Raw genomic sequence first — 12,642 nt, 5'->3', positions numbered from 1 at the left:
TCGGGTTCCGTAGGAACTCTGAAGTTAAGCGAGAAGGGGGCTAGAACAATCCCATGATGGGTGACCCACTGGGAAGTTGCTCGTGAGTTCCCAAAAACAAAACCATGAGGGAATGGTAAGCCCAAAGCGGACAATATCATGCTATGGTGGTGTAGCGAGCCCGGGAAGTGATCCGCCCCGGACCGGGATATGACACATAGAATTGGCAAGCTTGGCACCTTTTGGCGTACTCCAGGCAATCATTCACCATGCTTGGCCAGTAGTAACCTATTCTTTTAAGTTTGAAATGTAGCTCTGGTCCAGATTAATGCGCCCCACACATGCTTGAGTATGCTTCTTCCATGACTTGATCGGCTTCATCCTCACCTAGGCAACTTATAAGTACTGCTTCAAAAAAGTGTCGGTAGAGTGCTCCTTTGTAGTAGAGGAAGTGAAGTGCTTGTTGACGTATTTTAGAGTAGTGTCTAGGATCATCCGGAAGCTTTACATGCTCCAAGTAGTCGATTAGCAGTTGTTTCCACACTTCAGTATCGACTAGAAGTATTGAGATGATGTTTATGTCATCTAGTAGCCTTTCAATGACGAGTAGAATCACCCATTCTCGCCAAACTGGCACGTCTACAGATTCGTCTTCTCTTAGCGCCATACTTAAGGCTAAGTTAGCGAGAGCGTCCGCCATTTGATTTTCTTTTCCTGGAACATGTTCTAGCATCACAGCCTCAAACTTTTGTAGTAGTTGAGTTGCTGGCCAGAAGTATGGGACGAGATCATATTTCCTCACTTCATATTCTGTCAAGAGTTGATTCATTAGGAGCTTGGAGTAGCCATACACTTCTAGCGTTGTGATTTCCATGTCAATCGCCATTTGGAGTCTGATAATCAGTGCTTGGTACTCAGCGACGTTGTTGGAGCACAGCTCGCTTAATTGAAAGAAATAGGGTAGTATTTGTCTTTGTGGTGACATGAATATTTCTCATGCCCCCACTCCGCCTGCTAGTACGGATTCGTTGAAGAACATTGTCTACGTTGTGAATCATGTGCTGTCATATGATTGCTGGACTCGCTATCAACATACCAAGTTCCTCTCTTCTTGTCTAGTATTGTTACACTATAAGCATAAAAGACATTTACTTCTTCTTTTGCCCAATGTATATAGTTCACAACTTGGATTGCAATCTTTTACCAAAAGCTTAAACCTATCACATTTGGTACAGTTAGGTTTTCCCTTGAACCAAGAGACACCATAATGTAGTTTATCACAAATCGTACATTTGGTATTGGTAGAAACACCACATGTTTTTGGTTTTGTCTGTAGAGTGAACTTGTTATCCCAAGTCTTGCCTTTTCCTTGCCAAACCTTCTTTTAGTTTGAATTGCTCCCTTGAGCCTTATAATTATTTTCAATGGCTCACACTGAGACTAGCAAAGGCTTTCTCAGCCAAGGTTTTTGAGTGCCCACGCAATCTCTGCTCATAGCCCTTTAATATTCCAATCACCTCATGAACCTCAATAGTATCAAGGTACTTAGTTTCCTATATTTGGATGCAATGGAATCATAAGATTTAGGTAGACTAATAAGAATCTTCTGCACTAATCTTTGGCTTGACAGTTCCTCGCCATAGGTTTTCATTTGGTTCACAATATCAAGATTGTTGTCAAGTAAGAGGATAAAGTTTCACCATCATTCATTTTAGTATACTCAAAAATCTCGCATTAAACATTGTAGATTGATTGATCTAACCTTTTTGTCACCACATAATTCTTGTTGTAGAACATGCCACGCAACCTTGGAGGTTTCCAGGTTTGAGATTTGAGGAAAAATCTCACTTGAGACTGCTTCTTGAATGATACCAAGAGCTTTTGCATCTCTAGTTTCATTCACTTAATTTGAAAATCCTTTTCATAGACAATTGTTCTTCAGCTCTGGAATCATGTTCTATTTCTGAGTTTCCAAAAACCTTGTCCAGTAACTTCCAGAAATCGTGTGAATTGAATATGGTCTTCATTTGATGGACCAAAAATCGTAGTTGGACCCATTGAAGATGGGAGCCCTCAAATCTCCTCCACCGCTAGAAGTAGCCATGTGAGACCATGAATCGACAACTACAGTTCTTCGAAATCCGGGTTTGTTTCCTCCTTTTTCCTTTCAGAGATTCGAACACGAAACGCCTAATCTTGTTTGATTAGCTCTAAGGCTATGATAAATTCTTGAAATGTTTGTTTGTATTTTGTGTGATGTATTTCCGTGATTCAAAGAATAAGAACAAAAAATATATTTTTTTTTAGGGAATTGTTATTAGCACTCCAAAAATCTCATTCTACACTCCTCACAAGTGTATTTTTCTTTCTAATTATGGAAAATTTGGAGTGCCAAATGAGATTTTTGAAGTGCTAATAACAATTCCCTTTTTTTAAGTATAACAATATATTTTACATTAAGGGGAGGGGCACTTCGGGAAAGCCACACAATGGGCAACCTAAGACCTATCGCTTATAAGTGAAAATAAATACCACAAAAAAAATTTAGAAGGAATGTGGAGGTGCTAATCGTTGCAGCACATCACATATATTTTCATATTTCATCAACACTGGATACCTCCATACAAGCTTATCCTAATTGTCCTTCACTATACAAGTTCCAACTACTTAAGGGCAATATAAGCCCTTTGATTTAAAACAGTAATCAGGTGCATACACTTGTCCTATAAGACCACCAAACCACAACACAACAAAACAAAAACTAGCCATTACAGACTTAATTTTAAACGGATTGTAGGATTTCTTCCTTCTCAAGTCTTTGATTAAAACCAAATTTTTTTTTTTTTTAACAAAACGATATTATCTACATTAAAAGGTGGGGGGGGGGGGGGGACTTAGCCTCATAATGGGCTAGCAATAATGTGGTTCAAATTCGCCTTTGATGAGAATCGAACCTATGACCTCTTACTTACAAGTGTAGAGGAATTCCGCTATACTATAGTACTAAGAGGTAAAACCAATGTCTATTTAAATCCAACACAAACTTGGATGTTTATGTACGCATGTGCATCTACCAAGCTAGATAACTGGGAGTGGGAGTGATTTAGTTGTATCATTCTGTTTTTTGTCAATTGTTTGAAATCTTTACAAGATTCGTTTATTAATCGAGTGAGATGATTTAATACTACATAATACTGTATGTTTACTGATGAATTAAAAACTTAAAAAAAAAAAAAATGCCGTACCATGAAATCCCATATCAAATACTTAACATAAGTAAGCACATTACACACCAGTATATTATTCAGTCTAAGTGAGTCTCACCATGATTTTGTTGGGGGAGATCCTGAGCTTATCTATTCATGGATGACAATTGTCAATTAATTGAAAGAAAAGGTAAGAACATATGACATTTTTAAGGACACCGGTAATATCATCTACAACTAGATAGGTTAACAAGGTTGTCACAACTTTTTATACTACAAGCACGTTTACAAATACATTTTACCAAACACCTAATTGTGTTCATCTCTCAATTCCCCCATATATGTTCATCATAATCCAAAGCACAAAATGTGAAAATTGAAGCTAAAAATGAAATGATCACAATATTCACTTAAAGATTATTTGTGTAAAATGAAGCTGAATCATAATCCTTCAATATGGAGGAATACAAAATTGCATTAAACCTTTATAGGAGGATAAACTAACCCTTTTATTATACACATTATTTATGAAGAAATAAATATCTTTATATCTTAGAAATATTGACACATTATTTTGGTCAATAACTTGACAAAAATGTGAGTGTTCAAATTGAGAATAATGTGAGAGTGGTCACTTGGGGTTGATAATCTGGGTCATGACTGTGAAGAATTTATCCCAGTGAATATTCCCATCCTCACTGCCCAGCTAATGCAGAAATTGTCTGGGCCATGAGTTCGACGAATTTATCCCAGTGAATATTCCCATCCTCACTGCCCAGCTGCTGCACAAATTGATCCAACTCCTCGTCGGTGGGATCTTGCCCTAACGATCTCAACACATCGGCCAGCTGATCCCTAGTGATTATGCCTGAAAAAATTGACAAATTATTAAATAGTAAGATGAATCAATCTCTTCTTATACGTGCTTACTTGAATCAAATTCAAACCCCAACATAGTAGAATAAAATAAACAACATTAACATAGTCATGTACGGAGCCACCTTGGATTCAGACCCCACTCATTTTTTTGGGTGAGAAAAATGCACATAATCCATATAGGAATCTCATGTTATAGAGCAGTTTCAGGAATAAAATTTTTGAAAAATTAATTGAAAATTTGTTGGGAGATCAATGGATGAGTAATAACAGATTATTTTTATAAAGATATATTTGATGGTATTGGTAAATAAGAAAATGCGCACGTCGAGTGATATTGTATGAAAAAAAAAAACCTTATCGATCAGTTAGTACACAAGTATTTTGTTTAATAAATTCTTGAGCTTTTCAATTTTTTACTATGTTGATTTGGGATGCCCCCATCCATATAGATAATAATTCGAGGCTAAGTTTAGCCCCTCCATGACTGGAGATTTATCGTCTGTTACCTATACCATTATTTACAATAAACAACATTAACATAATAAGGTAAGAATGTGTGGGATTGCTAATCTTTTACATTGGTGTTGGCTAAGCCTATGTGCACTCAACTGAAAAATTAGATCGGTACATAAGTTCAGACCAGTCAGGTTTGAAATTTTGCCTTCGTCCCTGGCTGTACGTACTTGACATGATACACACACACACACACACACACATCATATACATGTACATATGGAAAGAGGGATCTAACCAGTGCCATCCGGATCGAAGGCATTGAATTTAGTCTTGAGCATGTTCAGTTGATCATCTGTCAATTGATCTGCCATTGTTTCTCTTCTTTTCAAATTAAATGCACTGGTTTTCTTTTAGTCTATGGAAGCTCTGAACGAAATGGAGCTATTTAAAGTGCATGCAGTTGGTTCTTTTGGTGGATAGCAGGAAATCTCGTTGCTCTGCTGCTCTTTACTACTCTTATTTGTTTTAATTTCTCAAATCACTACTGAAAATGCAACACTTGGAATTTGACTCGGTTTTTCTGGCGGAAGATAATAAGAGCACATCCTTTATATATATATATAAAGTTAGAAGACAAAAAAAGTGAAACATTTGTTGTAACTTATTTTAATCTGACAAGGGAGAGAGGGGGCGCACAGGAGAGGGAGAGGGAGAGAGAGAGAGAGTAGGGAGAGAGATGTATTTGTAGGGTTGTGTAAATGATGTGTTATTCCCTCTACGCTATGCCTTTCTTTATAGTAATAAGGGAGGGAAGATTCCTTCTCCTCCAAAGGATACAAGTCCTAACAGGAAAGAATAACTAGTATCAAATCAAATCTAGGATATACATAATCACCCTTAAATACAATGTTTATAACACTCCACCTTGAGTGTCTAAATACTCAAGTAGATTTGGCATCATATAGAGTTAAAAAAGTCGACTCGTCGATACTAATTCTGGGAACACGCTAGTCTCAAAGTAAAGTAAGAACTTGGAAATGGAACTAAGTCTCACAAAAAACTCAATGGCTGTGGTAAAACCTAAGTAAGGATGAAACCCATAGTCTAAGGAAAAATGCGTGAGAAATGCAAAGTCAAATGAAACATTTAAGGGACATCATCAGGGATATGACCAACCCAAGATGAGTGCCTTGCCAAAACCTTGTTAGGTATCAAAAACCCAAAGGAAAAAATGTTCCTAACAATGTTACAACTCAGAACGCATAAATATTCCTTGAACAAGCTTCTGAAACATCGCCTTCAGTAGTGATTAGGTGAAGAGATCGGCCAAATTATCTCGTGAACAGATTGCGTGACTTTAATCTTTTGATGTTCTTATTGTTGATGTGAGAAGAAGAACTTCGGCGCAATGTGCTTGGTGTTGTCTCCTTTGATATAACCCTTCTTAAGCTATTCGATGCATGCTACGTTATGTTCATAGATCGTCATTGGGACGTCAATGACGGTGTAAAGATTGTAAGAGCTTCGAATATGGCCCACAACTACTCTAAGCTAGAAGCATTCTCGAGTTGCTTCCTGTAAGGCAAGAATTTCAGCATGGTTAGACAAAGTGGCAACTAAGGTCTGTTTAGTTGACCTCGAAGATAATGTGATGCCTCCAATGGTAAAGACGAAACCTATTTGAGAGTGCGTCTTGTGCCCATCAAATAAATATCATGCATCGACATAACGAACAAAAGAGGAATCAACTTGTGGTAAAGGGGTGTGGTATCACCTAAGGATCCATAAGGATAGAACAAGCCCAGATCCGCAGTACCTTTAAGGTAACAGAAGATGTTTTTAGCACCAGTTCAGTGTTTGTGCATCGGTGCATTTCTATATCTTGCCAAAATATTAACAACAAAGGAGATGTCGGGTCTAGTGCATTGAGCTAAGTACAACCACACTTAGATAAGGAACTTTGGGTTCCAAAATCTCTTCATCATCCTCCTTTAGATAGAAGGGATCTCATTTTTGCATTAGCGATCGAACGACCAAAGGAGTACTCGAAGGCTTCATTTTATCATTGTTAAAGTGGCACAACACCTTGGGTGTAGTTTGATTGATGCACTAAGATTCCATCTGAATGGTGTTCTATCTTGAGACTGAGACATTATGGAGTCTTTTCTAGATCTTTCATCTCAAATTCTGAATTAAAGTGTGCGACAATTCTCTCGAGCTCTTTAGGAGTTCTGACGAGGTTCATTCCGTCGACATAAACTGCATGACTCGCAAAACCAGATTGTAACTTCTTAATGAACATGCAAGGGCATAGTTTGTTGTTCACATATCCCTGATAGTCAAATACTCACTCAGGCGGCTATACCACATTCTTTCAGATTGCCTCAAACCATAAAGTGAATGCCTCAAGCAAATTGAGAGTGTGTTTCAGGGTTTTGAAATATTTGATCCAGTTAATGTAAGTCCTTTGTGAACTTTCATATAAATTTTCTTACCAAGATCCTTATTAAGATACGCAGTTACTACGTCCATCAGCTGTATACTCGGTTTTTCGGAAACTACCAAACTGATTATGTAGCGAAAAGTAATCACATCCATAATGGGTGAATAAGTTTCGTCTGTCAATCTCGAGGCCTTACAAGAAGCTTTGCACAACATGATGAGCTTTGTAACGCACAATTTCGTTCTTCTCATTACGTTTCTGAACAAAAATCTACTTGTAGCCAACAGGCTTCACATGTGGAGAAGTAAGAGCTATAGGCCCAAACACCTTACGTTTCGCATTGTGAATTGAGTTCGACTTGGATTTCTTGTTTCCAGTTTTACGAATTAGTTTTACGTCTACATTCATTAACGAAACTGGGTTCAATGTCATCGTTCAACATGATCTCAGTAGCTACTGCATACGCTAATGCATCATCGATGATCATCTCATTTCTACACCAAACATCATCCAAGCTAGCATAATGGACCCAAATCTCACGATTCTCAAGAGGTGGATTTGTCTCTTCAAGGACGCTTTCGTAATCTATAATTTTCTTATGAGTTGGATAGAATTAGTAGGCGATAGTCGGATTCACGGTATGCTCAACAGAGGCATGTGTCATGGGTTTCCTCTTCTGGGGGTGTGAATCCAAGTGGTTTGTCAAGCTTCTGTGTAGGGACAGAAGACTGGCTAGCCACTAATGTATGTAGAATGGCCAAATTGGCATCCCAGGCCTCCAGGAGGGAAGTCCGTCGTACATTTGGTACATCCATCTTTGTAAGCACATTCCTAGCTGCAATATGTGATCTTATGACTCATGCTAAATCTATGAAAACATCTGGCATGCTTTTAGCTATGCTCCGGAGATCTAATATGCCTTGCACTTCAGTTTCAAACCGAGCTGTGCAGGGAACTAAATGAGACAAAGTGACAGTCGTACACGATAATTAGCGTCGTTCTTCAGGAACAGTGACGTTCTTATCTCCCCTTAATGACGGGAATACGGTCTCATAAAAATGACAATTCGCGAAACAAGCTATAAATAGATTGTCAATCAAAGGTTCTAAGTAATATATAATTGAAGGAGAATCATATCCCACATAGATTCCCATCCTTCATTGAAGCCCAATTTTTGTACGTAAAGGTAGCGAAATCGGCACGTACACTGCATAACTAAAAATGTGCAAATGCAATATGTTGGGTTCGTATCCAGTAACCAACTAAATAGCGTTATATGGTTAGGTCATAACATGCCTCAAGCGGATCAACATGGCTACGTGCAATATTGCATGACCCTAAGCAGCAATCGAGAGTTTGGTACATATGACCAACGATCGACCAATCATTTATAAGCACTTAATGAATGCATCTGCAGGTCATTCTAGGTGTGAACAAGGGATATATGATGTTCAACTTCAACCCCAACCGACATGCAATCATAAAAAAATTTAGATGTGAATTCTCCAGCATTATCCAATCGAATAGATTTGGTCGGATAATAAGGGTGGTGAACCTTGAGCTTAATAACCTGAGCCAACATTTTGGAGAATGCTGCATTCCTTGTGGACAACAAGCACATGTGTGACCAATGTGTGGAAGCGTTAACCAATACCATACAATATTTAAATGGTTTGCAGGAAAGGTCAACAATCCATAGATGTTCCCCTGAATCCTTTGTAGAAAAGTAAGAAGATTCGAATGAATCTTGTCATAAGAAGACTTAATAATAAGCTTTCCCATGCAGCAGGTTTCACATGCGAATCCTTGAATTGTACCTAAACTTCAGGTTAGTGGATGCAGGTGTGATGATTTAAGGATACAGTGCATCGCTATTTGTCCAGGGTGTCCCAGACAATCATGCCAAAGTGTAATTTTGTGCACAGTCCCTAAGGTTGGGCCGGCCACATAATGGCTCTCTATAAGGTGTAGGCTTGTAGTATACAAACCACTCGGGATATGCACTATCTTCTCTAGAATATGCTTCTGGATATATTCGTAGGAATTGATGAACAGAAATTCAACTCCATTTTCTACATAGGTTTCAACATGGTAATTATTATCTCCAATGTCCTTGAAACTCAACAACGTTCTTTCTGAACTTGGAGAATATAGTGCCTCATCAATGGTCAAGATTATACCATTGGACAACATTGTATGTGTTTTACCGTATCCTTCGATCAGGTTGGATGGGCATGAGAGGGTTGTCAGAGGTGCATTCTTAGGTAAAAAGTTAGAGAAATAGATGCATTCACGTAAAATGGTGAGCGTGTTGAGCGTGATTGCACTATATGCCAGACAACTAACTTTCTCACCATGCATACCTAGAAATAAAAATTAATTTGAATCGGTCACGTGTATAAAGGTTCTGAAAACAAATATCCATTCAAAATAATTTAAATATTCAAGGATGGTAATTAAAAAACTTAATATCAAAAAAGAAATCACCAACAAATAATCCAAACCTAAAGGAAAAATTGTTCAAACTTAAACAATAAAACAAGGCAGGGTTTGGTCACTAGGTGGAATTCGGCCCCCTAAGGTTCTAAAATCAACTAAAAATAGTTCATGTCTAAGATTCTAATCGTCCATATGGGTAATAGCCTCTTGAAAGTCATAAACCTCCATTTTGGTACTCTTCGGTTCATCCAATTGCATAAAGTTTGATTCAAACTTCTTACAACGAGAATGATATTCAGCTACAACTTCTGGGGAGCACGGCACACACATGACCAATGGTCCTTTAAACCACAGTGGTAGCACATGTCCGCATCCATGGTGTTAGGTGCTTTACCCTTATTCCTAAAATTCGGGGCTTTGGGATGGAGGTTAGGGCGCTTCTAGGCACGGTTTCCTCCTTTAGAAGGGCTTTGGCTCTGTTGACCTTGACAAGGTGGCTTCTGGCTACCCGTACCATGCCTATGTTGGCGTTTTGGGCATTAGTTTGTGCTATAGTGTGCTTCAGGCATAGCAGTCACCCCAGTAGGTTGAGCCTGTTGATTTTTCATCAATAGCTAATTCTGCTTTTCAGTGAAAAGTAAAACATATACCAAATCTGGAAACATAGTGAACTTTTGAGCCCTATATTATTGCTGTAGGACAATATTGGTAGCTGAGAAGGGCGAATAGGTCTTCTCCAAGAGATCATCTTTGGTCAAATTCTCATTACAGAACCGGAGAAGTGTTCGAATTCGACAAACTTTAGAATTATTTTCAATGGCTCACACTGAGACTAGCAAAGGCTTTCTCAGCCAAGTTTTTTGAGTGCCAATGCAATCTCTACTCATAGCCCTTTAATATTCCAATCACCTCTTGAACCTTAATAGTATCAAGGTACTTAGTTTCCTATATAATGGATGCAATGGAATCATAAGATTTAAGCAAACTAATAAGAATCTTCTGCACTAATCTCTGGCTTGACAATTCCTCGCCATAGGTTTTCATTTAGTTCACAATATCAAGATTCTTGTCAAGTAAGACGATAGAGTTTCACCATCATTCATTCTAGTATACTCAAAATCTCTCTTTAAACGTTGTAGATTGATTGATCTAACCTTTTTGTCACTGCGGAATTCTTGTTGTAGAACATCCCATACAACCTTAGAGCTTTCCAAGTTTGAGATTTGAGGAAATATCTCATATGAGACTACTTATTGCATCATAGCAAGAGCTTTTGCATCTTTGGTTTCATTCCCTTAACTTGAAAATCCTTTTCATAGACAATTGTTCTTCATTTCTAGAATCATGTTCCGTTTTTGAGTTTCCAAAACCCTTGTCCACCAATTTCCAGAAATCATGAGATTTGAATATGGTCTTCATTTGATGGACCAAAAATTGTAGTTAGACCCATTGAAGATAGCAGCCCAAAAATCTCCTCCACCGCTAGAAGTGGCTATGTGAGACCATGAATCGACAACTATAGTTCTTTGAAATTAGGGATTGTTTCCTCCATTTTTCTTTCAGGGATCCAAACACGAAACACCCAATCTTGTTTGATCAGCTCTGAGGCCATGATAGATTCTTGAAATGTTTATTTGTATTTTGTGCAATGTATTTCCGTGATTCGAAGAACAAGAACAAAATATATATTTTTCTAAGTACAATGATATATTTTACACTAAGGGGAGGGGGAGTTCTGGGAAAGCCACACTATGGGCATCCTAATTTGGTATCGAATTCGCCATGTGCGAGAATTGAACCTAAGAGCTCTCACTTACAAGTGAAAAGAAATACCACCAGACTGTAGTACAAAGTGGGAAGAACTAAAAAAATTTAGAAGGAATGTGGAGGTGCTAATCGTTGCAGCACATCACATATATTTTCATATTTCATCAGCACTAGATACCTCCATACAAGCTTATCCTAATTGTCCTTCACTATACAAGTTCCAACTACTTAAGGGCAATATAAGCCCTTTGATTTAAAAGAGTAATCTGGTGCATACATTTGTCCTATATGACCACCAAGCCACAACACAACAAGACAAAAACTAGCCATGAGAGACTTAATTTTAAACGGACTGTAGGATTTCTTCCTTCCCAAGTCTTTGATTAAAACCAAAATCTTGTTTTATTTTTTTAATAGAACGATATTATCTACATTAAAAGAGGGGGGGGGAACTTAGCCTCACAATGGGCTAGCAATAATGTGGTTCAAATATGCCTTTGATGAGAATTGAACCTAAGACCTCTCACTTACAAGTGTAGAGGAATTCCGCTATACCGTAGTACTAAGTGGTAAAACCAATGTCTATTTAAATCCAACACAAACTTGGATGTTTATGTACGCATGTGCATCTACCAAGCTAGATAACTGGGAGCGGGAGTGATTTAGTTGTTTCGTTCTTTTTTTTGTCAATTGTTTGAAATCTTTACAAGATTCGTTATTTAATCGAGTCAGATGATTTAATACTACAAATATTGTATGTTTAATGATGAATTAAAAACTTAAAAGGCTACTATACTATGAAATCCCATATCAAATACTTAACATAAGTAAGCACATTACACACCAGTATATTATTCAGTCTAAGTGAGTCTCGCCTCGATTTTGTTGGAGGTGCCCCCGAGCTTATCTATTCATGGATGACAATTGTCGATTAATTGAAAGAAAAGGTAAGAACATATGACATTTTTAGGGGCACCGATAATATCATTTGCAACTTGATAGGTTTATAAGGTTGTCACAACTTTTTATACTAAAGGCGCGTTTACAAATACATTTTACTAAACACCTAATTGTGTTCATCTCTCAATTCCCACATATATGTACGTCATAATCCCAAGCACAAAATGTGAAAATTGAAGCTAAAAATGAAATGATCACAATATTCACTTAAAGATTATTTATGTAAAATTAAGTTGAATCATAATCCTTCAATATGGAGGAATACAAAATTGCATTAAACCTTTATAGGAGGATAAACTTACCCTTTTATTATACACATTAGTTATAAAGGAATAAATATCTTTACATCTTAGAAATATTGACACATTATTTTGGTCAATAACTTGACAAAAATGTGAGTATTTAAATTGACAATTGTACTAGAATAATGTGAGAATGGTCACTTGGGGTTGATAATCTGGGCCATGACTGTGAAGAATTTATCCCAGTGAATATTCCCATCCTCACTGCCCA

The 12,642-nt window shown here is 37.5% G+C and overlaps 1 protein-coding gene and 1 long non-coding RNA gene across 2 annotated transcripts; both read right to left on the bottom strand.

The window, feature by feature from the left end:
- Positions 1–304: 304 nt before the first annotated feature.
- Positions 305–865, bottom strand: LOC137709958 (uncharacterized). The gene has a single exon (XM_068448935.1). It carries the CDS (start codon positions 863–865, stop codon positions 305–307), a length of 561 nt encoding a protein of 186 aa, XP_068305036.1.
- A 2,777-nt stretch (positions 866–3,642) lies between these two features.
- On the bottom strand, positions 3,643–4,928 carry LOC137709690 (uncharacterized). Its single transcript, XR_011064917.1, has 2 exons — positions 4,816–4,928; positions 3,643–4,053 (listed from the first exon to the last, which is right to left on the bottom strand). It is a non-coding gene; the product is annotated as an uncharacterized lncRNA (long non-coding RNA).
- Between the last annotated feature and the right edge of the window lie 7,714 nt (positions 4,929–12,642).

The sequence above is a fragment of the Pyrus communis genome, chromosome 12, assembly GCF_963583255.1.
Source record: "Pyrus communis chromosome 12, drPyrComm1.1, whole genome shotgun sequence".
Taxonomy (NCBI): Eukaryota; Viridiplantae; Streptophyta; class Magnoliopsida; order Rosales; family Rosaceae; genus Pyrus; species Pyrus communis.
Note: the sequence above shows the minus strand (reverse complement) of the source record. Positions and strands in the feature narration are given on the sequence as shown.

Excerpts from the sequence above, each read along its gene's own strand:
- LOC137709958 (XM_068448935.1), bottom strand. The coding sequence starts at position 865 with ATGGCGATTGACATGGAAATCACAACGCTAGAAGTGTATGGCTACTCC.